The sequence below is a fragment of the Pelodiscus sinensis genome, chromosome 10 (assembly GCF_052426305.1).
Source record: "Pelodiscus sinensis isolate ZL-2025 chromosome 10, ASM5242630v1, whole genome shotgun sequence".
Classification (NCBI taxonomy): domain Eukaryota; kingdom Metazoa; phylum Chordata; order Testudines; family Trionychidae; genus Pelodiscus; species Pelodiscus sinensis.
Genome location: NC_143061.1, coordinates 199,362 through 226,120, shown reverse-complemented (window position 1 = coordinate 226,120; position 26,759 = coordinate 199,362). Strand labels below are relative to the sequence as shown.

General features: G+C 45.1%; 1 protein-coding gene across 2 annotated transcripts in view; it reads left to right on the top strand.

Annotated features, from left to right (window-relative positions):
• Positions 1-26,759, top strand: part of MELTF (melanotransferrin) — a 61,776-nt gene that overhangs the window by 25,134 nt on the left and 9,883 nt on the right. For both annotated transcript variants that reach the window (XM_025188106.3, XM_006129846.5), the window contains 7 exons: positions 6,543-6,610; positions 7,443-7,630; positions 8,589-8,748; positions 12,950-13,101; positions 17,024-17,120; positions 22,910-23,104; positions 25,998-26,154. In XM_025188106.3, the coding sequence (XP_025043891.2) occupies positions 6,543-6,610; positions 7,443-7,630; positions 8,589-8,748; positions 12,950-13,101; positions 17,024-17,120; positions 22,910-23,104; positions 25,998-26,154 (1,017 nt within the window). The remainder of the gene's footprint in view (positions 1-6,542; positions 6,611-7,442; positions 7,631-8,588; positions 8,749-12,949; positions 13,102-17,023; positions 17,121-22,909; positions 23,105-25,997; positions 26,155-26,759) is intronic.

Below are 26,759 nucleotides of genomic sequence, written 5' to 3'. Positions count from 1 at the left end.
TTGGCCATTAAAATGGCAAATGAAATTTAATGTGGATAAGTGTAAAGTAATGCACATCGGGAAAAATAACCCCAACTATACGTACAGTATGATGGGGGCTAATTTGGCTACGACAAATCAGGAAAGAGATCTTGGAGTTATCGTGGATAGTTCTCTGAGAACTTCCACACAGTGTGCAGCGGTGGTCAAAAAGGCAAATAGGATACTAGGAATTATTAAGAAAGGGATAGAAAATAAGACCCAGAGTATCTTACTGCCCCTGTATAAAACTATGGTACACCCACATCTTGAATAGTACAGATGTGGTCTCCTCACCTCAAAAAAGATATTTTGGCCTTGGAAAGGGTTCAGAAAAGGGCAACTAAAATGATTAGGGGTTTGGAACGGGTCCCACATGAAGAGAGGTTAAAGCGACTGCGACTTTTCAGTTTAGAAAAGAGGAGACTGAGGGGGGATATGATAGAGTTATATAAAATCATGAGTGGTGTGGAGAGGACGGATAAAGAAAAGTTATTTATTAGTTCCCATAACAGAAGAACTAGAGGACACCAAATGAAATTAATGGGGAGCAGGTTTAAAACTAATAAAAGAAAGTTCTTCTTCACACAGCGTGTAGTCAACCTGTGGAACTCCTTGCCAGAGGAGGCTGTGAAGGCTAGGACTATAACAGAGTTTAAAGAGAAGCTAGATAATTTCATGGAGGTTAGGTCCATAAAAGGCTATTAGCCAGGGGACAGAAGTAGTGTCCCTGGCCTCTGTTTGTCAGAGGCTGGAGAAGGATGGCAGGAGACAAATCGCTGATCATTGTCTTTGGTCCACCCTCTCTGGGGCACCTGGTGCTGGCCACTGTTGGCAGACAGGCTACTGGGCAAGATGGACCTTTGGTCTGACCCAGTTCGGCCGTTCTTATGTTCTCTATATAATTATGAAGGTGGCGTTCCTGGAAGTGTTTACCTCAGCTAGAGGGGTGGGAGAGATAGCAGGCCTCATGGCAGACATTACGCCTGCACTCCAAATTTCTACCAAAAGTGGCTTCTACCTTTCACATCAATGAGCCAATACATCTACCTGGCTTCTTTCCTAAGCCGCACAAGGACACCTTATGGACATCTCTCCATACACTCGGCGTTAAGCAAGCCCTCGCCTTTCACCACCACAGGACCAAACCTTTCTGTAAATCTCCCAGACTCTTTCAATCTATTGCTGAACACTCAAAAGGTGAAGCTATCTCATCTCAATGACTTTCCAAGTGGACCTCCTCTTGTGTATATACTTGCTACACAGTACATAACAAGCAGCCACCATACTGAGTAACAGCAAATTCCACCAGAGCTGCAGCAGCATCAACAGTATTCTTGAAAGATGTCCCATTGCAGGACATATAAGGGCAGCAATATGATCCTCTGAGCATACTTTTGGGAGACACTATGCCATTACAGCTGGTCCCATCCTGCAGCCATGGTGGGATGGGCTGTCCTCTGATCCATGACTCAGGCATGACTCTAAAGTCCACCTCCAAGGGGGCACTGCTCTATAGACAACTAGAGTGGAGCACCCACAGAAACAGCACTCGAAGAAGATGAAGTTACTTACCTTGTGCAGTAATGATGGTTCTTCGAGATGAGGCTGCCTAAGGGTGGTCTACTACCCTCTCTTCTTCTCTCTACTTTGGAGTCTCTACAACAGATTCCATGGAAGAGAAGAGATGGAAGGAGCCATACCGCAAGTGCAATCAATGAATGCAAACAGCACCATGAAGTGGCTACTGTGCAGGCATGGAGTGGCCAGGCACTGCTAAGAAAACTCTCCAATTGACAGTGCAAGGATGCACCCACCATCTCAAAGAACCATCATCATGGTACAAGGAACAGCTAGCCAAAAACTCAGAAAGAAATAACAAAATGTTTTTAAGTACATTAGAAGCAGGAAGCCTGCTAAAAAACCTGTGGGTCTCCTAGATGATCGAGCTATAAAAGGAGCAATCAAGGATGATAAAGCCATTGCGGAGAAACTAAATGATTTCTTTGCTTCAGTCTTCACGGCTGAGGATGTTGGGGAGATTCCTGAATCTGCACCGTCCTTTGTGGGTGATGAATCTGAGGAACTGTCCCAGATTGAAGTGTCATTAGAGGAGGTTTTGGAACAAATAGAAAAACTTAATGTTAACAAATCTCTGGGACCGGATGGCATTCATCCAAGGGTTCTAAAAGAACTCAAATGGGAAATTGCTGAGCTATTATCTTTAAATCGGCTTCCGTACCTAATGACTGGAAGGTAGCCAACGTGACACCAATATTTAAAAAGGGCTCTAGAGGCGATCCTGGCAATTACAGACCGGTAAGTCTAACTTCAGTACCGGGCAAATTAGTCGAAACAATAGTGAAGAGTAAAATTGTGAAGCATGTAGAAGAACATAATTTGTTGGACAAAAGTGAACATGTTTTCTGTAAAGGGAAATCCTGTTTTACTAATCTATTAGAGTTCTTTGAAGGGGTTAACAAACATGCGGACAAGGGGGATCCAGTAGATATAGTATACTTGGATTTTCAGAAAGCCTTTGACAAGGTCCCTCACCAAAGGCTCTTGTGTAAATTACATGGCCACGGGATAAGAGGGAAGGTTCTTTCTTGGACTGAGAACTGCTTAAAAGACAGGAAACAAAGGGTAGGAATAAATGGTAAATTTTCAGATTGGAGAGGGGTAACTAGTGGTGTTCCCCAAGGGTCAGTCCTGGGACCCATCCTTTTCAACTTATTCATAAATGATCTGGAGAAAGGGGTAAGCAGTGAGGTAGTAAAGTTTGCGGATGATACCAAACTGTTTAGGATAGTCAAGACAGAAGCAGACTGTGAGGGACTCCAAGATGATCTCACCAAACGGAGTGATTGGGCAACAAAATGGCAAATGAAATTTAATGTGGATAAGTGTAAAGTAATGCACATCGGGAAAAATAACCCCAACTATACGTACAGTATGATGGGGGCTAATTTGGCTACGACAAATCAGGAAAGGCGACGAGGAGTCCTGTGGCACCTTATAGACTAACTGAAGTGTAGGAGCATAAGGGCTCCTACATGCATCTGACGAAGTGGGTCTTTGCCCATGAAAGCTTATGCTCCTACACTTCAGTTAGTGTATAAGGTGCCACAGGACTCCTCGCCGCTTTTGCAGATTCAGACTAACACGGCTACCCCTCTGATACTTGAAATCAGGAAAGAGATCTTGGAGTTATCGTGGACAGTTCTCTGAAAACTTTCACGCAGTGTGTAGTGGCGGTCAAAAAGGCAAATAGGATGCTAGGAATTATTAGGAAAGGGATAGAAAATAAGACCCAGAATATCTTACTGCCCCTGTATAAAACTATGGTACGCCCACATCTGGAATACTGTGTACAGATGTGGTCTCCTCACCTCAAAAAAGATATTTTGGCCTTGGAAAGGGTTCAGAAAAGGGCAACTAAAATGATTAGGGGTTTGGAACGGGTTCCATATGAGGAGAGGTTAAAGCGACTGGGACTTTTCAGTTTAGAAAAGAGGAGACTGAGGGGGGATACGATAGAGGTCTATAAAATCATGAGTGGTGTGGAGAGGGCCGATAAAGAAAAGTTATTTATTAGTTCCCTAAATAGAAGAACTAGAGGACACCAAATGAAATTAATGGGTAGCAAGTTCTTCTTTACACAGCGTGTAGTCAACCTGTGGAACTCCTTGCCAGAGGAGGCTGTGAAGGCTAGCACTATAACAGAGTTTAAAGAGAAGCTAGATAATTTCATGGAGGTTAGGTCCATACAAGGCTATTAGCCAGGGGATAAAATGGTGTCCTTGGCCTCTGTCTGTCAGAGGCTGGAGAGGGAGGACAGGAGACAAATCACTTGATCATTGTCTTCGGTCCACCCTCTCTGGGGCACCTGGTGCTGGCCACTGTCAGCAGACAGGATACTGGGCTAGACGGACCTTTGGTCTGACCCAGTACGGCTATTCTTTAGTGAGTGACTTGTTCCCATTCCAAGTGCAATGCGATCTTTTATTTCTTACTGTGCTCCCATCCTCCTCCACTTTGTCACCACCTGCCTCAAAACCTCCTTTCCTCCTCTTCTGTCACTGCCTGTGTGCATGACTTATTCTTCTCCCGGCAATGCTGCTGGAACCTTTTTTAGGGTGGGGGTGCTGAGCTCTGCCTCCCTCTTCTCCCGTTTTTGCACCCCTCTCAGCCCCAGGCAGGGGTCACAGCTAGAGCTGCCAACTCTCCTGGAGCAGACGGACTGGATGCAATTGCCACTAACGGCATCGAGTCCGAGCAAGTTTGCAACCCAGCCACAGCTTGCGGTGGTTGCAGAGCCCTGGGCCAGTGGATGGACCCACAGACAGTAAGCTTCAGAACCTGTGGGGATGGCAGTTGGCAGGACTCCAAGGGGAGCTGAAGCTGGCACAGCCAGCAATACCCCCGAGGGGCCATCTGAAGGCTGGAACAGGGGGCTGTTGGGAACCCAGAGCTGGCAGCAGGGCTGTCCCCTGGGCGCAGGCAAGCCTTGTAGAAAACCTGGGGGTGCTGCAGCACCCCCGACACTCCTCCCTCCTGTGCCTGTGTTTCCCTGTGTGTTGGGCCAACCCCCACAGATGTCATAAATTACAGAAATCTTGTATCCTTCCATTTTAAACAATTATTCATAATTCCAGGTCTTCCAACGTGTCCTGTGTCTCTGAAACTATAGGCTTTTCAGGGCAGAGAATCACTTGCTATTTATGTCTTATATTGCACCAAGCATAGTCAGCACCTATCCTACCAGTCATTAGCCTCTTCCTTGATCCTTATTCACAACATGAAGATAGCAAATAGTTCAGCATCTTCCTACACAAAGAACAAGTTAAAAATCACTTAGGAAAGTTAGATGTCAGCAAGTCACCAGGTCCTGATGAAATGCATCCCAGGATACTCAAGGAGCTGATAGAGGAGGTATCTGAGCCTTTAGCTATGATTTTTGAAAAATCATGGCAGACAGGGGAGATTCCAGAAGACTGGAAAAGGGCAAATATTGTGCCCATCTATAAAAAGGGGAATAAGAACAACCCAGGAAACTACAGACCAGTCAGTTTAATGTCTGTCCCAGGGAAGATAATGGAGCAGGTAATTAAGGAAATCATATGCAAACACTTGGAAGGTAATAAAGTGATAGGGAATAGCGAGCATGGGTTTGTGAAGAACAAGTCATGCCAAACTAATCTGATAGCTTTCTTTGATAGGATAACGAGCCTTGTGGATAAGGGAGAGGCGGTGGATGTCATATACCTAGACTTTAGTAAGGCATTTGATACGGTCTCGCATGATATTCTTATTGATAAACTAGGCAAATAAAACTTAGATAGGGCCACGATAAGGTGGGTGCATAATTAGCTGGATAACCATAGTCAGAGAGTTGTTGTTAACGGTTCTAAATCCTGCTGGAAAGGGATAACAAGTGGAGTTCCTCAAGGGTCTGTTTTGGGACCCGTACTATTCAATATTTTCATCAATGATGTAGGTATTGAGATAGAGAGTACGCTTATTAAGTTTGCAGATGATACCAAACTGGGTGGGGTTGCAACTTCTTTGGAGGATAGGAACATAATTCAAAATGACCTTACAAGTTAGAGAAATGGTCAGATGTAAACAGGATGAGGTTTAATAAAGAGAAATGCAAAGTGCTCCACTTAGGAAGGAACAATCAGTTCCATACATACAAGATGGGAAGCGACTGTCTAGGAAGGAGCATGGCGGAAAGGGATCTAGGGGTCATAGTGGACCACAAGTTGAATATGAGTCAACAGTGTGATTCTGTTGCAAAAAAAGCAAATATGATTCTAGGTTGTATCAACAGGTGTGTTGTAAGCAAAACTCGTGAAGTCATTCTGCCGCTCTACTCTGCACTAGTTAGGCCTCAGCTGGAGTACTGTGTCCAGTTCTGGGCGCCACATTTCAAGAAAGATGTGGAGAAATTGGAAAGGGTACAGAGAAGAGCGACGAGAATGATTAAAGGTTTAGAGAACATGACCTATGAAGCCAGGCTTCATGAACTGGGCTTGTTTAGTTTGGAAAAAAGAAGATTAAGGGGGGACATGATAGCGGTTTTCAAATATCTAAAAGGGTGTCACAAGGAGGAAGGAGAAAATTTGTTCCTCTTGGTTTCTGAGGACAGGACAAGGAGTAATGGGCTTAAAGTGCAGCAGGGGAGGTTTAGATTGGACATTAGGAAAAAATTCCTAACTGTCAGAGTGGTCAAATATTGGAATAAATTGCCAAGGGAGGTGGTGGAATCTCCCTCTCTGGAGATATTTAAGAACAGGTTAGATAGACATCTGTCAGGGATGGTGTAGACGGAGCGTGGTCCTGCCTTGAGGGCGGGGGGCTGGACTCGATGACCTCTTGAGGTCCCTTCCAGTCCTATTATTCTATGATTCTATGATTAATACTGGGACATCTTTGGGACACCTCGATGCATATGTCTACTGTGTAATTATTCCATAATTACGATTAAGAGTGTATAAGTGCAATCTGATTTTTGATAGGTGTTTGGCTGAAGGAGCTGGAGATGTTGCTTTCGTGAAGCACAGCACAGTGTCTGAAAACACAGATGGTAAGTAATGCAAAGTGTCATCTCTCATTTGAAAGTCTAGCTGTAGTCTCTAAAGTGTTGCTAATCTGCTGACCCCAAACATAAGAGCAAATTCATATGTTCAGAATTTATCTGATGCCAGAAATAAAGGTGAAATGAAGCAAGAACACCTTGTGAACACAAGAAAAAGAAATATGTCCCCAGAATAGCCTTTTTTAAATCAACTGGTGATTTCAGCAAAAAGTGAAGAGACACATGTAATTGCTGTCTGAAAGCAGAGATTTACCTGAACCAAAATCCTGGCTCCAAACCATCCTGGGCTTTGAACTGTTTTAAAAGTTGGATACAAATAATAGTGGATTATGCTCCTCTCTGTTGAGGAATCTCAGCAGAAACAGGCAGAAAGGAGCTTGTTTATGGCACCACTAATCAATGCCACCTCCCCTATACCCATGGCACCTATGTACTAGACCTGTGAGTACATGCCACTCAGATATCAGGACCCCACTTTTCAAGTCTAGGGGAGCACTGTTTATTAGAGGGCACCTGGATTTTAGGACCGTCTCAGCACAGCTATGGTCCCCAGCTTAATTCCAAGCTGCCTGAATGCTGTTCTGCTTTATGTTCTGCTGCCAACAATCTCCTAGGGCTACATCTGAAGTGAAAGGAATAGCTTCAACAAGAATATCTTTCCCCCCCCATGCATTAAGAAATACAAGGTAACTGGGGCTCATGTGATTAGGTGCCTTCAAAATAGTGTGGTTGGATGGGCAATGCAGAGTCAGACAGAAGCATCAGCAGCTCCCAGTGTATTTTGAAAGCCATTTCATGACTATTCTCTATTTGATTTCAGGCCAGACTCCTTCCTCATGGGCACAAGAGCTTCGCTCCAGGGACTTCCAGCTTCTCTGTCGTGATGGCAGCACAGCTGAGATTACAGACTGGAGGAAATGCCACCTGGCCCGAGTCCCAGCTCACGCTGTTGTTGTCAGACCTGACACTGATGGGTCACTCATCTTCCAGATGCTTAAGCAGGGGCAGGTGGATATATTTTTTGTCGTCTGTTGTACTGGCTTTTAAAGTTGTCCCCTCCCACCTGGCTTGATCCTGTGGGATGCTCAGAAGCTTCAGCTGAGTGGGAATTAAATGAGAGTGGAGGCCACTCAAAATCTGGGAAGATCAGGCCCAGAGATGGATGGGGCTTGTGGTCTCTCAACACTTTCTTTGCCCCTAAATAACAAGAGACATTGAACAAGACTTGAATTTCTTGAAGGGCAGTTGTTCGTGCCTTGTGAAGGTACAAGTGAGAGAGTGCCCTAAATGCCAAGATTCCCAATTATGTGGATCTTTTCATCTCAGTCTTAAACATGACATAGACTGTAGCCTGATGGACACCTACAACTTAGTTTGAGCCTGCAATTCACTCAGGACTGTGTAAAAATTCATACCCTGAGCATGGTAATTAGAACAACCTAACCATGGGTGTAGAAGTGGCTATATTGATGAAAAGACTCTTCCATCAACTGGACTACTGCCTCTCAGAGATCTGGACAACTTGCATCAGTGGAAAAGCCCCTTCTATGGATGTAGGAACCATCTACTCCATGGCACCACACTGGCATAGCAGCAGCCCTCTAGCTGCATTGCAGTAGCATAGACATAGGTCCTGTCTACAACACAAAGATTGAATCAGCATAGCCATGTTGGTTTACCAATGCTGGCATAACCCATCATGGACCTGCAGCCAATGCCAACTGAAGAGGCTTTTCCATCACTGTGGACATGTCACCTCCCTGAAGGGCAGTAAGCAGATCAATGGAAGCATTGCCAGTCAACAAAGCTACATTTCCACTGAGTGTTTGTCGTCAGTCAAGGGTGTGGATTTTTTCCATACACCTCACTGAAGAATTAATGACAAGCTGACTTGAAAAGTTCAGGCCAAGCATCAGGGAAAAGTGTGTTTACCTTATAGACTCTTACTCTTTCCTTAATGTTACAGCAAAGATTTCAGATGTTTGATTCTGCGGCTTACAATGCAAAGAACCTTCTCTTCAAAGACACCACCACAGACTTGGTTCCAATCACAGATCAGAGCTACCAGGCATGGCTGGGTGATGAGTATATGCATGCAATGCAAGGCTTGAGCTGCGATCCTAGCAGTAAGTTGGGCCTTTGGATTTACTTCTGTAATCACAAGTAGAGGTGCTGATACAAGAGAGCTCATTGTTTGCATCCTGACTTCCTGGAGAATGCATGGAGCACAAAGATCCAAACATCACACTGGAGTGGGAGAGTAGACCAGTTTGAATTTGAGAACATGAAACACTGCTTCAGGGGTCCAGTTATGATGGTATAGAAGAAGCAGGGGTATCTATGCTGAGCAAACTAATACAGATATGATTCCTCAATCCACAGGGCAAGCCCAGAAAGCAGAATTCTGATCACTACCCTCAGTACAAAGACCCAGAGGGAGACCAAAGGGACAGGTCTCCTGAACTTTAGATTGATACTGTGTTCAATTATATTCCATCCCTGAGCCTAAGACAGAATGCACAATGGTTACAAGTGGGGTAGCACAGATGTGCAGTTTTGTATTATGTTAAATGCCTTGTAGTTTCCAAGTCCTGAAATATGCACAAGTGATGAGATTTCATGATTTTTTTCCTATTCTGTCTTGATTCTTGCAGCATGCCCCTCTTGATGGTACCTGAACACCTGATGCAATTTTCCTTCCCCACATGGATGATTGTAGCCTCTGTGTTGGATCACAGATTGACATTACAACTCCCCAAACTGCAGTTTGGAGCCAGCGGAGCTCCATTGCAAACTGCAAGAAATGTAGAACTACCTTGTCAATAGGAGCAGTGAGGTTTTAGCTTGGTAAATTGGTATTGTTGCTTAAAATGACTCCCTCATTTACAGCTTCACCTTTTCTTTTTCCTCTACCACTTAGGGGTTGTTCTGTTTAGCTTTGATATGCTGAGTGCCCACATTTCAGTCAGTTAAGTATAATGCAGCAGAAACGGGTGAAACATACAGCACCAAATCCTGCTGTACCTTAGGTAAACAAATCGGATGAGTTTCTCATTGTTTTAATGGGAACTTTAGGGCTTGGTGGGATCTTTAATACATTTCCAGAGCTCAGGTGTTCTGCGGCAGTGAGCTGAGCCCTTTGCACGTGTGTGTCTCACCTTTCCGTTCTTTTCCTTCTGCTCAATGGCTGGCCAGGGAACCGGTTCAGCTCCTTGGCTAATTTGGAACAGCCAGGGCCAAATAGGGAATTCTAAGATGTGGGCACACCAACATGGGTCCACTAGAGCCATGCCCCAAGACCATGGCTCAGTCGCTCTTCATGATGGCATGTTTCAGAGTAAGAGGAATGAGGTGCTCACTATGGAAGCCATTGCTCTAGCACACTTTGGTCAGCATTAGTTACATGAAGGCTTGTCAGGCTTTTCTTTGCATCCATTGATCATAGAAATTTTTGTAATGAGAGCTGAGATTCTGATTCCATCATCTGACTTTAGGAACGAGGGTCCTCGCCATAGGCCTCATCAGCCTACACCTTAATCCAGATGGAACAAGCAGCCTCAGGACTGCTCTAAATTGTGCTTGTTTGTAACCCTTATATCATCCTGGGATCTCTAGACTGATGTGTACTCTGACCATTCACTGCCCCATCCACAGTTTCTCTCTTACACTGGGGAGGCAGGGAATGGGTGGTATAGAGCTGGCTTCTATAGAGAGAGAGAGGAAGAAGGTGGTTACAGCATCAGCAGAGGGGTTGGCTTCAAGTCCTATACTGGTCTGCTATGGAATTCCTGTGTGATCTTGGGCAAGATGCTTATCTTCTCTGTGCTTCTGTGCCCATCTGTTAAATATTACAGCAGTTTCCTGCCTTGCAGTGATGTGAGGAAAATACATGAACAATTATAGGGTGCTCAGATACTAGAGTAATGAGGGCCATACAAGTACCTAAGATGAATGGTGTACAAAAGTTCCCCAGCGTAGGGAAACCTGCCCATTTAAAGTTCTTTCACAGTGTTAGAGCAGTACACAGTGCCATAGAGGGACCATAGCTCTTAACCTCTGACCAGGAACACTGGAACAGGGTCAGCTGGGTCCCATGTCCCATCATCTTTTACTATCCATAACGGTGAGCTAGGATGTGGAAGTGGAGATGGAGAGGAGCAAGCAGGGGGCAGTGGGATCTTGGATGAAGGGACTAGATGGGGAATGGCACTTCAAGGGAAGGGGCAAGTGTCAGTGCAGTGTGCTCAATAAGGCGATCTGGAAATGTGACTCTCTCTCACACTTTTAGGAACCTTCCGCCACCCTTGCCTTAGACTATAATAGAGAATATTCTTAAAATCTCTGTACTAGACAATGAGCCTTCTTGGCAGCCTGGACCGCATGATACCATGTTTGCTTTTACTGCTCAGAACCCTGAATATCTGCAATAATGGAGGATTTGCCTACAGAATTTGTCTGCTTTGGTGGTTTTCCAGAAGCAGTCGACCTTGAGAAAGCATTGCATGTGTCTGTTCAGGTTGGTCTATGAGATTGCACTCTGGATAGGTCTTCACAGCTAGGGATGTACAGACAGCACAACAGCAGCAGGACTCATTTATCCTTTGTGAATGGATTTGTGGTATAGTCAGTAGTTCCTTCCATGGCTGCTGTGCCTAGCACAGTAGTTACGAAGACCTGTGCAGTACGATTAAGCAGCACAGGCACCTGTTTCTTCATTTGGGAGTGTTGAGGGGCAGGCCCCTTCAATGGCCCAAAAGCCCCCAAAATCTGGGTCAGTGCCCCCATTGCATAGGGCAAACACGGGCCGTAGGCCCAGTTCCTCTCAAGTGTCCCTCTACCAGGGTACCTACAGCCTTCCAGCCTAATTCATAGCACAGTTCCCTCTATCAGGATATATACGGCCCTGCAGGCCTACTTCCAAAGCACAGTTCCCTCTATCAGAGTATATACAGCCATGCAGGAGTAGTTCCAAAGTACAGTTCCCCCTATCGGTATATACAGCCCTGCGGGCCTAGTCCCAGACACGCTCCCCTCTCAGGGAGGCCTAGTCCATAGGGAAGCCTCCCAAACTGCTAATTGTGAGGCGGGGGGGAATGTAGGGGGACCTGGGCCCTCCCGTGCCACTGGGTCCCAGCCCAGAGCCCTGCTGGCAGTGGAGAGTTTCACTGCGTGCTCAGCGGGGATTCCCGACGAAGGGCACTGAGCTTCCGGAGGACAATCCTCCACCCTGGGCCACTTCCAATACCAGGAGGAGGATGCTGGACAAGGGGGTTCTCTGCGACTGTGGGGCCTACTTCTGTTCTTCCCTAGTGTCACACATCCGGGCAGAGTTCCTCTGGACGGTGTCCACTGGCTCCATCGACAGCTTTGAGGAGCAGTGAGCACTGTCCGGAGTTCTCTGCTCGGAGTCCCTGTCTGGTTCCCTCATTTTAAACCTGTGACCAGACACCCTTGACCCTGTTTTGTTATTATTTGTCCCCCGACATTAGTTGCTGCTTCTGGGGCAACCATGGATGCAGCTACCGGGTGTGCTGCTCTGGAGGCGAGGCAGCTGTTGTGGCTGCTGTTGCTCAGGAGTTTGGGCCTGAGCTCCTTCCCCTGTGGCAGCCAGCCCCAATTGAATGGCTCCCTGGGCTTTTATACCTGGTCTCCCTTGCAAGCATGTCCTGCAGGGCCCTTTCAGCCAGATGGGGCAGGGCAACTCCCTAAGGGCTGCGTCTACACTGGCATGATTTCATGCAAGAACTCTTTTGTGGAAGAGAGCATCTACACTGGCATGTGCTTTTGCGCAAGAGCATCCGTGCCAGTGTAGACGCTCTCTTGCGCAAGAAAGCTCTGGTGGCCATTTTAACCATAGGGCTTTCTTGCACAAGAAATTCATGTTGCCTGTCTACACTGGCCTCTTGCGCAAGAACAATTGTGCAAGGCGCTTATTCCTGAGCGTGAGCATCATAGTTCTTGCGCAAGAAGCACTGATTTTATACATTAGAACGTCCGTGTTCTTGTGCAAGAACTCAGTGTAGACAGGCAGCCCCTGCTGTTCAGTTCATGGTGGAGGGGGGAGGACAAGAGGTAGGTAGCCACACCCCGTCACAGGGAGCTAGTGAGAACCATCAGGTCTGTTTGTGTCAAAAATATCAGTAAAGAATTGTCTTTATGTTCATTCCACCCCAGCTCTGTTTATTCTGTACTATGAGGTTTGCTACAGTTGTGTTAATTTCTAAGTGTGCATTTTTAATCAGGTGAGGGGAATATGTTGTTGATAATGAACAGACTATATACATGTTTACATGTAATTCTTATCATTTTCTTTCAAATTGAATGCAGGGTTACCAGAAAGCCTGCGATGGTGTGTTGTGCTCAGTGAGGAGACCTGGAAATGTGGTGAAATGGCTGTTGCCTTTAAAAAAAAGAACTTGAAACCAGAGATCCAGTGTATTTCAGCCAAGACAACACAACAGTGTATGGAAATGATCCAGGTGGGCTTTTTACTGTGCTTTGCATGAACCATACAGGTTCTTGACCATGACTGTACTGTAATGCTTTAGCTAATGTGTGCATGTACAACTGTCCTGTGCTGGAGAAGGTCAGAACTATTCAGTCATGTGACATTGGCTCTATACATAAGCAGTAGGCACTGGCTAGTAAATCTAGGAGATTGTCAGACTTGTGGTCAAGACCTGAGATTTTGGAGTGACAATCTCATGCAACTGTGTCCAGAGCTATACCTGTTTTTGGTTTCTTCACCCCTAATAATGCTTATAAATACCTTCCACATCAGTTTTCCCAAAATATTTTTAAGATAAATACCTAAACAATAAGGCTGGCAAACAATTGTCTTTCTATCCTCCAAAAGGTAGTGTGGTGCATTGAGAGAAAGAACCTTTAACAGAGATTAATAGCTGCCTTTCAAATGCTCACTTGCTGACATCAGGTAAAGGTGTTCACAAACAATTTTGTCCGGCTTTATCCAGCTCGTTCTTTTTTTTTTCCTTCACCATTATCTTTGTTATGGAATGTAGATTACTGGCAGATCTTCTGTCAGTAAGTAGATGAATGTTATCATTTACCAATCAATAAACTTCTTGTTAAATCTGGCCTAGTGCCACATTGTAAAATGAATCATCTTCTGTAAGTGGCCACAATGGCTGGATCCCGTGTGCTTTCAAGCCAAGTGGATCTTGGGAGAGCTGCTCTATAATCCAGAATTAGTTTCTGAAATTTCCTGAGTCCCCCAGTTGCTTATACATCGCCCTGTCCAAGTTCTGTTTAGACTAGGAGCATTTTGGGCATCCTTGAGCTAACCCCTTTGAGATCAACATGGCAGGACAGCAAAGAACAGAAACTTTGCAAAAAATGTCTGAACTACAGTACAAGATTTCAGGAACAATTTACATAGTGGGACTGCTAAGAGCCATTGACCCAAACTGCAAATCCTATACAGAATGGAAACCACTTCCAGACAGGGATGCAACTGCAACCCTGGTTCCAGCAGTCCTGTCACAGTGACCTGACTCTTCAAGCACTTGAGAGTTACAGGGTTTTTAAATAACACAAGTTCTGAGGCACATCCTCTCTAGTCTGGGTTCACTTTGTCTGTAGAGTCCATAGCTTGTTGATATTCCTACACTCCTCTCCTGAAGTCCTGGTTACATGTGGCAATGGTTGGCTCCCTATACAGAGCAGAATCTGCTCTTAAACAGATCCTCCATTTTTGTGGCATCTTTTCAAACCATGACATTCCAAAGCCACCCAGTGTGCTTGCTTCACCTTCTTTCACCCTGCAGGCCTCTGTATAAATTCCATTGCTCCATGAGAATGGGCCTGTAGTTGAGAGTCAAAGTCAACAGATGTTTAACTCTGATAGTTCTATGGTGACCCTTCAGCAAAGTATCAAATGCCTTTCCTGAGCAGGGTGGCTGTCTGGGATATCACATAACAGACTACCCCATGGTAGATCCAGACTAACACAGCCAAAATCTTAGTACAAGTACAGAACAGTCTTCACAATTCGATAGTTATATCCCACCCCATAACACTTATAAATAGCAATGCAGTTGTGATTTGTGAGAGCTATGTCGTCACTATTGCCAGAGCATCTCAGGGATATAAATCTTACATAAGGGTTACAAAATTTGCAAAAATGTGTACAAGAAAAAAATTAAGAAATATATTTAGTGTAAGAGTTATGGGAAAAACTCGAATATCTGAGTTTTATTCCTAGTATTACTGTGAAGTTCTGAATAATTCTGAGGTGCAGAAAAGTGATAGCTCTGAAGTCCTAGGTGGCTTTAGATGTTACAGTATCATGTGTCCATAGCATCCTTTATCAGCTGAAATCTACAGGTGCCTCTTATAAACTAGGTTAGTTATGTATTCACTTTGTATGAAAAGATCGGTCTGCTTCCTTCATCCATTATTAAATTGCAGCTACCCTGACTATGGCCTCTGTGCTGCTTTGAAGCATATTCAATTACACACAGAAATTCAATGAAACTATCCCTGGGGCAGAATTTATTGTACAATTAAATAAGTAATAGTGGCCTCTATGTAATTTCTTCAGAAATCTGAGGCTGAATTTGAATTCAGTCTTGTTATATTTGTTCACTTTAGAGGAAATTTCTAAAACATCAATAGCAAAACTGAGGCCCATCGTGTCCCATTCCTGTTGAGATTGAGCCATGTCCCAGGACCCAATAATACAGATACAGGTGTGTCTTTATAGCATAGTTACTGTGAGTTGTAATTCAAGTGTTACCCCTAACTCGACTCCTGACCACACACAAAATTCCCAGCTCAAGCTAAGTGGTGCTTTCAACTTGAACTAGCTGGTTCAAGGGAGAAGGGATTGGAGCTCTTCAGTTGTCCAGAGCAGAGGGGATGCAACAGCCTGAGTCACAACAACTCAGCAGCACCTAATCCAATTGCTGTGTGTAACTCAGTGCAGGTTTGAAGTATGGTCATTATCACGTGAGCTAAGCTAGCTGGAGCACAGTGACTCGAGTGCATTATCTGAAGATACCAGTGCAGTAGCTCTTTGTCTTCCCAGTTAATTCTCATTGCCATGTCAGAACACAGGGCTGTTTTGAGCTCTCTGTGTTCCACTACCTATGGGGCTGGATCCTACCATTCGAACATGGCCAGGACCAGCAGTGGGAAAATGGAAGAGGAATGCCATGGAGAGGAGGAGTTGCTGGCAAAAAGGATATGGGGCTTGTTGAAACTCACTCTAGCAAAAATCATAATCTGACTGGGCCTTCCAAGGTATGTCTGCTTGACCAAAAAAAGCGCTGCAGTGAGTCTGAGTCCAGGGCAACTACAGGATGATAGCACTACTGCACTAAAACAGGTTCACAGATATTCTCATTTGAGCTCTGAAGTTTAGCTAGGCAGATGAGATTCAGAACCCTAGCTTCAGGCTCAGCCCAAACATCTACACAGCTGTTTTTAGTGCCATAGCATGTTCCCCGCAAGCTTAAGTGTATAGACCTGGGCTCTGAGACTCACCACTGTGGCAGGTTTTGCCCTGTAAATATTCCTTCAGTAGCCAAAAGCCTTTCTACCAAAGTATCACCAATGAGTCTAGAGATCCAACCTTCTTTACTCCCTAACACTGGCCAGTCTCCTAAGAGCTGAATCTATTACTGTTGAGATTGCATGTCTGCATTTTTGCATCTGAATCTTGTTTGGTTATTAGATTTTATTCTGCAATGTGTAGGTCAGATTTGACAGAAAAATGACTTTGGCTATCCACAACTAGCTGAAGAATCTGCTTAAAATTTATTGGTCTGTGGAGCAGGACTAGGAGTGTTATCTTTACAGGGCCAGGACTCATTGTAGGGGTGATGGAGGATGAGGCCGCTGATATACCTTCTGGAGTCTTGCTTTGAGAGGTGCTTAAACTAGATGGCTGTGTCTAGACTGGCATGATTTTGCGCAAATACTTTTAATGGAAAAGTTTTTCCATTAAAAGTATTTGCACAAGAGAGCGTCTACACTGGCATGTGCCTTTGCACAAAAGATTTGCCTTTGCGCAAAAGCATCCGTGCCAGTGTAGATGCTCTCTTGAGCAAGAAAGCTCCGATGGCCATTTTAGCCATAGGGCTTTCTTGCGCAAGAAATTAACTTGGCTGTCTACACTGGCCCTCTTGCGCAAGAGGGCTTATCCCTGAGCGGGAGTGTCGAAGTATTTGTGCAAGAACCACTGATTTTGTACAGTATAAAGTCAGTGTTCTTGCGCAAATACTCATGGCCAGTGTAGACAGGCGGCAAGATTTTGCACAAAAGCGGCCACTTTTGCGCAAAATCTTGCCAGTCTAGACGCACCCTAGATGTGTGTCATCTCTGTATCTAGGAAGGATTTTTTTTTTCACACAACTCATGAATGTTATTTCCTTTCAGAGAAAAGAAAGTGATGTTGTAAGTGTGGATGGAGCTGATATTTACATAGCTGGGAAGATGTATGGCCTTGTGCCAGCTGCTGGAGAAAGTTATTCTGGTAAGAAGAGCAGAGAACATAGGGTTTCTGTTTTCCATGCTGTTTGAAAACACTCCAGAAACATAGTTTGAGGTCAGTGGACCTGTATGGAAAATCATTTTTCAGACAGAAGCTAAATAATATATTTGATCCAATAAACCCCACACCTTGGACTTAAGTGACTCAATGTTGATAGAACTGGGGTGCTCTGTTAAGCTGTTGACTGAGATAATTAGATAGGAGTGAGTCACTGACCATGGACTTGAATAATATCCGTCTCCTTTCAGACCAATTAGGACATCTTACAATATGCTGTCAGAATAAAACATGAAGTTTTGCACAATTAGATGCATTGTAAAAGTTTCAGAGGGGCAGCTGTTAGTTTGTAACTGAAAAAACTTAAAAAACAGTGAATAGTCCCACATCACCATAGAGATAAACAAAAAATACAGATGGTATCATGAGTTTCCATGGGCACAACCCACTTCTTCAGATAAAACTGTTCTGTAAAAGGTTTGTCTCTCTGATCTTCTGGTATTAGTCATTGGTGGAGGCAGGGTACAGGATTGCGTAGACAAGTGATCTGCACTATGGTGCTGTTTCCAACTTTGTAACTGTAGTTATTCAAGAAGGGCCGGTCAAGATTTACTACCGAGGTGTCCTCACAGGTCTCTGGTTCCGTTGATGATGATAACCCGAAGTCTGCTTGCATGTTTGCTCAGTGATGTGTGCTGTGTCGACTTGTGCACTTAGTCTCCACAGCAGATCCCAAGAGAGCCCCCAAAGACCACAAAGCAGATAAGGATTAAAGGTGCCAGGCCAGGTTTATTGTAGAGCGAAGTACAGTAATAGTTGTCAGTAGATTCTATTGAACCATTACGCATATGTCCTTGCCATAATGGAACAACTCAATCAATGGGAGGTCCCACTGCCCCCTAGGTCATTCAAAGACTGCACCCCCAAGACACTCCCTTATATACAGGTACAACAAATCACACCTCACTGCTGATGTATCAGGTTGCCACCCTCTGACGTTGTCAGGTTACCACCCTCTGATGCTACTTAGTGTCAGCCGATGGTCAGGGCTGTGTGTGTGTGTGTGTGTGTGTGTGTGTGTGTGTTAGTTACACCCGAGTCTTCAACTGCTGGGACACAAGGTCCTGTCGCAGCGGGCAGCCTAGAGAAGGCTGACGGGCACCCCAAGAAGTTTAAGGTCCGTATCTTTGACCGCTAGGACCGGGGTCCCTTCATAGCGGGCAGCCTACAGGCTGAGAGATGCCCCAGAGTTTACAGGGAGAGCTTATTACACCTCAGATTTTGACTGCTAGGATACATGATCCCTTCGCAGCGGGCAGCCTAGGGAAGGCTGAGAGATGCCCCACAGATCTGTCCTCTGGAAGCGACACAATCCAAACACCCCAGATCTCCCTGTATCTGTCCCTTATGACCGGCTGGAGTTCTTTTAAATTGTGCTTGGTTCTGTTACAGCAACTGAAGGAGTCAGGTTAAAGCTTAAACAGTTACAGGTTTTTTAAAGAAGCTTATAAATCATATGGTTACAATGGCTATTGCTCTCTTTCGTAACTGCTAGCAAATATAGATCTTAAAAATGGTTACAAAGAAAATAAAAATAGAAAATAGAAATAATGGTACCAAGTGACAGTTTAATCTTTAAAGAGCTCTAAATCTATGTGTACACTTAAGACAAAGGACCACATCCAGGTACAATTTTTACCCCTTCTGTGCCTCTCGACTCCAGCGTATCAGGCCAGGGCCGGTCCCTCAATTCCTAGGAAAGACGAATACGAGGTGGGCGTCCCCGTGGAACCTCGGGAGGCTAATCACCTAACCCGACCAGCAGATAGATGGTAGATTGACACTCAGAGTAAGTGTGCTGCTGGACCCATCTTTATACCCATAGCGGCCCGTATCCTCTTTCTTATCTAAGATGCCAAATTGTGTTGACCCGTCTTTGTGACGCCAGTTCTTACAAGGGAGTTTCAACTTAATTTACACTTGCAAGAGAGATAACTAAATTGTGAGTACTGGCCATTCTTTACTGGGCGGGAGCTTCCTCCCCCCGGACGAGTGTGTGCGTATCAATATAGGTTTCAGTCAAGGGCACTCCTTGGCAGCCTCTTGGTCAGCGATTGGCGTATCTCTGTTTACAGCCATCCAGGGTCACAGCAGCCAGCATATCCGGGCCTCCTGTCAAGGCTTCAAAGACTGTGCTGATTTTACTGCTCTGTGTACCCTGTATGCTTCCAAGCAAGCAAAGATGGATGTTCTAGGTGGGGGTTCCTGTCTGGCTACACTTAGATACCACCCATCACCCTGTACCTCATGGTTTGATTAGATCATCTCTATCCATCATGCTGTCATGCTGGCCTACGAAAGCTCATCATCTAATAAACCATCTTGTTAGTCTTTAAAGTGCTACATAGACCTGTATTTTGTTTCAGCTGTCATTCTAGACCTGTTTCTGAACCTGAGTCAGTATCTGTGAGGAGTGGGTACCAAGGTCTTTTTTTAATGAGCTAGTGATATCATGTGCTTTCCACTTATGACCAGTACCAATTATTGTTCTGAAGTCAGTACCCAGCACCAATTAGTGTTTTGCACTCTCGGCCCTGTTCATGCCAAGTTCTGTGAGCTGGGGCCTGCCTCTTGTTCACAGCTTAGCTTTGCTTTCTTAGCCATGTTTTATCCATTGTTAGCTAGGCCTCAGGCCTCAGCCCAGGCCTGTGCTGCATTGGCTTATGTTTTAGGCCTTCATCTTACTACAGTAACATGTTTGTCATATTTATTGAGATTATGATGATAATAGAGCTTTGGCATTTTATAACACAGTATTAACTCTTTATGAATTAAGGATATAACTTGGGAGCCTTACAATTCAACTATAATCTTGCTTGACCATGAAAAGTCCTATGCTATTAAAGAGTGATCTTGTTAAAATCATAGGGACCTGGGCATTGCCATACCAAATCAGACTAAGGGATCATCTAGTCCAGTAGCAGGGGTAGCCATGTTAGACTGTAACTTAAAAAACAATAAGTCCTGTGGCACCTTAAAGATTTTGTGAGAGAGTCATTTCATCTGATGAGTTGGAGTGTTCTCTTAGGGTACGTCTACACTACAGCACTAATTCGAACTAACTTAATTCGAATTAGTTAATTCGAACTAAGGTAATTCGAACTAGTGCATCTAGACCTAAAAACTAGTTCGAATTAGCATTTTGCTAATTTGAACTATCATGTCCACATTGAGTGGACCCTGAACCGGGGTTAAGGCTGGCCAGAACCAGTGCCGGCAGGGCATCAGATTAGGACTTAGAGCGTGGAGCTGCTGTCTCAGGCTAGCCGAGGGCTGTACTTAAAGGGACCCGACCCCCACCCTGGACAGACAGTTCTCAGGGGCTCCCCGCTCACTTGTCTAATTCGATGAGGGACAGCAAAGCAGTCCTAGCTTGGAGTGCCCTGAATGCCCATACTCGGCACATCACAGCACTCAGCCATCAGCCCAGCTGCACTTGCCACAGGCTGCCATCCGGGGGAGGGTCAGTCGAGGGGCTGCAGGAGAGCTTCCACCCCAAGGAGCCCGCAGAGCCGTACCCCATTCCTCTCTCACCTCCTTCCACTTACCCCTCCCTATTCCCCCTTTCTGATGTACAAAATAAAGGACACGTGTGTTCAAAAATAGAAACTCTTTATTGAACAAAACTCGGGGAGACTGGGAAAAGGAGGTGGGAGAGGGGAAGAGAGAGGGTGGGAGAGGGGAGGGCAACTAAAATGATCAGGGGTTTGGAACAGGTCCCATATGAAGAGAGGCTAAAGAGACTGGGACTTTTCAGCTTAGAAAAGAGGAGACGGAGGGGGCATATGACAGAGGTCTATACAAGCATGAGTGGTGTGGAGAGGGTGCATAAAGAAAAGTTCTTCATTAGTTCCCATAATAGAAGGACTAGAGGACACCAAATGAAATGAATGGGTAGCAGGCTTCAAACTAATAACAGAAAGTTGTTCTTCACAAAGCAAATAGTAAACCTGTGGAACTCCTTGCTGCAGGAGGCTGTGAAGGCTAGAACTAGAACAGAGTTTAAAGGGAAGTGAGATAAAGTCATGGAGGTTGGGTCCATGGAGTGGTATTAGCCAGGGGGTAGGAGTGGTGTCCCTGCCCAAGGTTTGTGGAAGGCTGGAGATGGATGGCACGAGACAAATGGCTTGGTCACTGTCTTCGGTCCATCCCCTCCAGGGTCCCTAGGGTTGGCCGCTGTTAGCAGACAGGCTACTGGGCTAGATGGACCTTTTGTCTGACCCAGTACGGCCATTGTAAGCTCAGGGCTCAGGGTCGGGGGTCTCAGTGGACCACCTTGATTTTCATGCACAGCTGCTCCTGGGTGGCCAGGCTGGCAGCTCTCCTGCCCTAGCCGGCCACTTTCCTGTGCCTAGTGCGGAGGTCATGGATGAGGTCCACGATGTCTGCAGTAGACCAGGCGGGTGCCCGCCTCTTGCGGACCTGGGCAAGCTCCCAGGAGCCGCCAGCCTGGTCCCGGGAAGAGGGGGTGGGCTGGGGGGCATCGCGTGGGTGGCTCGAGCCGTGCCAGGTGCAGGGTCTGCTGGCTGGGTGCTGGCAGGCTTGCACCTGGCACGGGCACCGTAGCCAGCCCGTGCCCTTTTAAGGGCTCCGGGGCTGGGAGGGGGGCAGAAGAGTTTCCCTGGTGGTGCCCAGAGTGGCCACCAGGGAAAGCTGGGGAGGGCTTTCCTAGTTCGAATTAAGTGCTCCACTAGTTCGAATTAAGTTCGAACTAGAGGTTCGCATGCGTAGGGAAAAGTTTAGCTAGTCCATCAGAATTTATTGTTTTCCTTGTTTGGGGATGTGGAAATAATGTCTGAGCTTGTTAAGTGGTTTTTTCCCCCCTTTTGTAACTCGGTCTTCAGCCCAAGGACTTTCCCTGAGTATCTATATCAAATGGTGGCTCTGTCCATCTAGTCAATTTACTATGCTTGCAACTGTAGCTCTGTTTTGATAATAAAAGTTTGGGTTTTTTTTCTAATTAACTGGTTTTGGTTGATTTTTGTGACTGGAAGGTCTGTCTGGGTGTATCTGCATGCCTGACTGAGAGGTCAGCTACCACAGACTGCAGCTTATTTTTCTCTTTTTTTTTTTCAAGATCTTTGGGGGGAAAAGAGCTTGGGGTACCCCTGGGGTTGGTTTCAAGTGTCCACCCCTGTTTGTGGGTTCAAAAGCACTTGTTGGTGACAGTGGATTCCCCAAAATCTGGGGATTAGGATTTGGGGGGGAGTTGTACCAGAGCCTGTAGAGATAAGATTTTGGAGTGCTCTTGCGGGGGCCCAACTCCTGCATTCGTTGTGCCAGAGTGAGGAACAGCTTTGACAGTACCCAAATGGAGGATTTTTGCAAAATGAATGGAGGCAAAAATGGGTAGGGAGTAATATCTAAAAACTAAAATGTATAGAAATATTTTCATGACCTTTGAAAAAGCAATTTAGCCCTATCTTTATACTAAGTCAGCAGTAAAGACAGCTATAGAAATGAATAGCTCAACATGAAAGTCAGATTGTTAATGTGAAACAGCTAATTAAGAATTGCTCGTTATAATGAAAAGAGCAAAAATGACTTTCCACATTTCATAGTCTGAAATTGCTGCTGCAGTTTCCTTCATGTAGGATGAACTAGAGATTTAGCAGCAAATGCACTTCAATGGTTCTGATATATTAATTGGGTTTTCATGAAGCAATAAGGATACTCAGGAAAAAAATAATAATTCTTTTTTTCTTCCTGACAAGGTGATGACAACAGCAACATGTACTATGCTGTGGCATTAGTGAAACGGAACACTTCCAATGCTTTCACCATCAATGACTTGAAAGGGAAAAAGTCTTGCCACACAGGATATGGGAGAATGGCTGGATGGAACATCCCTATTGGCATTCTAATTAAACGAGGTTTTATTAGGCCCACAGACTGTAATATTCCTCAAGGTAAGGGCTCCGCACATCAGAAGAGACAGTGACAGTTAGGTTGTGCCTTTTTTATTCAGGAAAGAAAAATCCCACGAGAAGTTCCATAGCTCAGTGTTATACTGATTTGTTTCATATTGGCATTAAATTCTTATCTTGATGCCAGAGAACTTAGGTCTGTTACACTTGGGAAGACTCCTGGGAAGAGTCATGGGAGTGATGCGCGTAAACCTCTGTGCAACACATTGAGAAATTGCCTTGGTAGGGTAGAAGAATCTTTTCTTTCTGTTTCATCTTATGGTTAACTCACTGCAAAACAATATGGGCCCAATCCTACAGTCCTTTCTCTCCTGAAAGCAGTCCTTAGAGAAGCAATGTCATAAACTCTATATGTAAGCAGGGGAAGGGTCCTACTATTTGAGGGAAACTTTCCTGGCTTCTACATGGTCCCAGTAAAATGGGCTAGTAAAAGGATTGGAGTCCCTGCTCCCACTTCCTTTACTCAGAGGCCTCCGAGATCTTGAGGGCTTCCCTTCCACTCTCCTGTGTGGCCGAGTCCCTGTAACCGCAACAGGATTCCTGAGGCACAACCCCCACTCTTGTTGTGGTCATCTAGGGCAGGACCTGGGGGTTCCCACTTCAGGGTGCTTTCTTCACACACTGGATGCTTCCCTGACCCACGGATCAGAACATACAGTTCAAATCAAATCTCTGGGGTGTCAGGCCAGGTCACAGTCTTTTCCTAGGAGGTCCCAGGCTTCCTCCTCAGGCCTTGGCTGCTGCAAGTCAGACACTTGCTCTGAGTAGCAGGATCCTGCTCCCCAGTGTCAGTCCTATCGCTAGCCTGGCCTGCCTGGCCTGTTCGGGGTCTCTATCCAGGGTCCCCTCTCACTTTCCATTGCTGGTCCCTCCCCCATCCTCCCAGCTCCAGGCTGCTTCAGGCCCAGCGCCATTCTCTGCTGCGCTACCTCCAGCTCCTGGGCTGCTTCCCTTGTCCCTCTGGCTCTGTGGCTGCAGCCCTGCTCCCAGAAGGGCCCTGCTGTTGGGCTGTGTCTCTGGTTCTTTGGCTGGCATAGCCCCTCTCCCCAGCTCAGCCTCGCTCTGAACCAGGCAACGCCAGCTCACACAAAGGACAGCGCTCTCCACAGCCTCCTCACTCCTGCATTAACCTGCCTATCTGCCAGTCAATCAGGCTAACCATAGAGTGCTAGCCTCTTCTCATTGTTCCTGGGGGCTGTCAGTCCCAGGGTCTTGATTTCTCAGAGATCCGCCCCCTCCCTTTTGCTACTGGGAGCAAACCAACCAGTACCCCTACTGAGCCTTAGTAAGGGGCCAACCATCCCCTTATATGTACTTCAGTGTGCACCTCTGGGAATAATTGATGTCAATGGGACTATTTGTGTAAGTAAGGCTTGCAGGATTTGGCTCTTAGTTTGGTATGGAAGTCCTGAATGAAGAATAAATGTGGAGTCAAAATCTGTGCAACTCACTAAAGACAATATGATGAAACAGAAGTTACTGGAATTCAATGGAGAATTTGTCCCACAGTTCTGGTGCATTTTCCAACCAAAAATGGACATGTGGGCCAAATATTTGAAAAGTTTAGCTTAATTGTGTGCACAGATTGTGCATGGGCCAAATCCTGAAAAATTCCTATTTCATCAAGTCCTTATGGGTATGTCTACACTTGCAGTCTATTTTGGAATAGGGCTGCAAATGCAGGCATTCGGAATTGCAAATCAAGCCCGGGATTTAAATATCCCGTGCTTGATTTGCATCTTCCTGACCGGGCGCCATTTTTTGAAATGTACAAGCCCGGAATAACTGCCCGTGTCTACACGTGGCAGTGAAATGGGCGTTCGAAATAAAGCCCTATTTCGAACTACCTGTTAAACCTCATTGCAGGAGGAATAACAGGTAGTTTGAAATAGGGCTTTATTTCCAACGCCCGTTTCACTGCCGCATGTAGACGCAGACAGTTATTCCGGGCTTTTAAATTTCAAAAATGGCACCCGGCCAGGAAGATGCAAATCAAGCAGGGGATAGTTAAATCCCGGGCTTGATTTGCAATTCCGAATGCCTACATTTGCAGCCCTATTCTGAAATAGGCTACAAGTGTAGACATACCCTATCAGATTAAACAAGGTTTGCAGACTTTGAGCTCAGAATTCCTGGAGTAGCATTTTACCTCTGCAATTGCATTATTAATCAAGAATATGAATGCAAATGAATGAACAAAGAAGTGTGCACTGTGCATGTCTGGTATTATGCATATTCTTCTTGAAGTGTGCAAGTGCATTTTCAACACAGGGAACAATTTTGCACTGAGTTCATTGATTTGCATGTTTTAACAAAATGGACATGCAAAATCTGAAAACAACTTGCTGAAGTGTCTATTGTAATCAAATCTCAGAGGTTTAGCTGTGTTAGTCTGTAATGTTAAAAACAACGAGCAGTCCTGTGGCACCTTAAAGACTAACAAATATATAAGGTCATGAGCTTTCGTGGGCAAACCCCACTTTTCATTTGAAGAAGTGGCTCTTTCCCACAAAAGTTCATGATACTATCTATATATATTGGTTAGTCTCTAAGGTGCCACAGGACTGCTCATTTTTATTGTAATCAAAGCCATTTGTGCCCTTGTTAACCAACTGTAAGCTTAGTGTGTACTTCTGGAAAATCTCTCCAACTTCTCCTTCAGATTATCTCACTGGCTAACAATGTAGACAGCATTTTGAAGATGTTTTGAAAGAGGTAATTAGTCATTCCCTTTAAGAACCATGTAATGTACATGTCGCTGGCTTTTTAGTGAAACCAGAATTGTCATGTCATTAAATGCTACTGTTAAGTTGTTTTGTGAAGGGCTGACACTCATCTCTTTATGCTTTGTGTTGGGACAATGTTCTCTTTCCAGCTGTGAGTGACTTTTTCTCTGCTAGCTGTGTGCCTGCGGCCAAGATGGCCAATTACCCAACAAAACTCTGTGAGCTCTGTGTTGGAGATAACAGTGGAAACCATAAATGTGATGCAAGTACCCAGGAACGTTATTATAGCTACAGTGGAGCCTTCAGGTAATGAACAAACAATCATTGTGCAGCATGGATGCTTATTTTGCGATCACTGATAAGGCATTATTCTGCAGTCTTGGTTAACAAAAGTTGTTTGTTTTTGTTGCAGCTGTGAGTGGCATTTTCCTCATGGTTATCATAAGTTGAAGATGTTGTATTTAATTGTAGCCATGTCAATCCCAGGATATTAGAGAGGCACGATGTGTGAAGTTCAATAAAATATATTACTTCAATCACCTTGTCTCTTTAGAAGCTTCAGGGAGTAGCAGAGTTAGTCTGTTACAGGAAAAAAAACAAATGGTCTGGTAGCACTTTACAGACTAACAAAACATGGAGATAGTATCATGAACTTTCGTGGGCACAGTCCACTTCTAAGCTCATAACTCCGGTTATCTGAAGAAGTGGGCTGTGCCCACGAAAGCTCATGATACCATCTATGTGTTTTGTTAGACTATAAAGTGCTCAGACCATTTGTTGTTTTTTTCTTGTCTTTTTAATAAGTTTAACATGGCACTTGTCCCATGAACATCTCCCAGAAGCCCAGCAATAAAAATGTACCCAGCCCCCTCTGTGATATCTCATGCTCTCTAAAGCAATTAAAAGCCCAG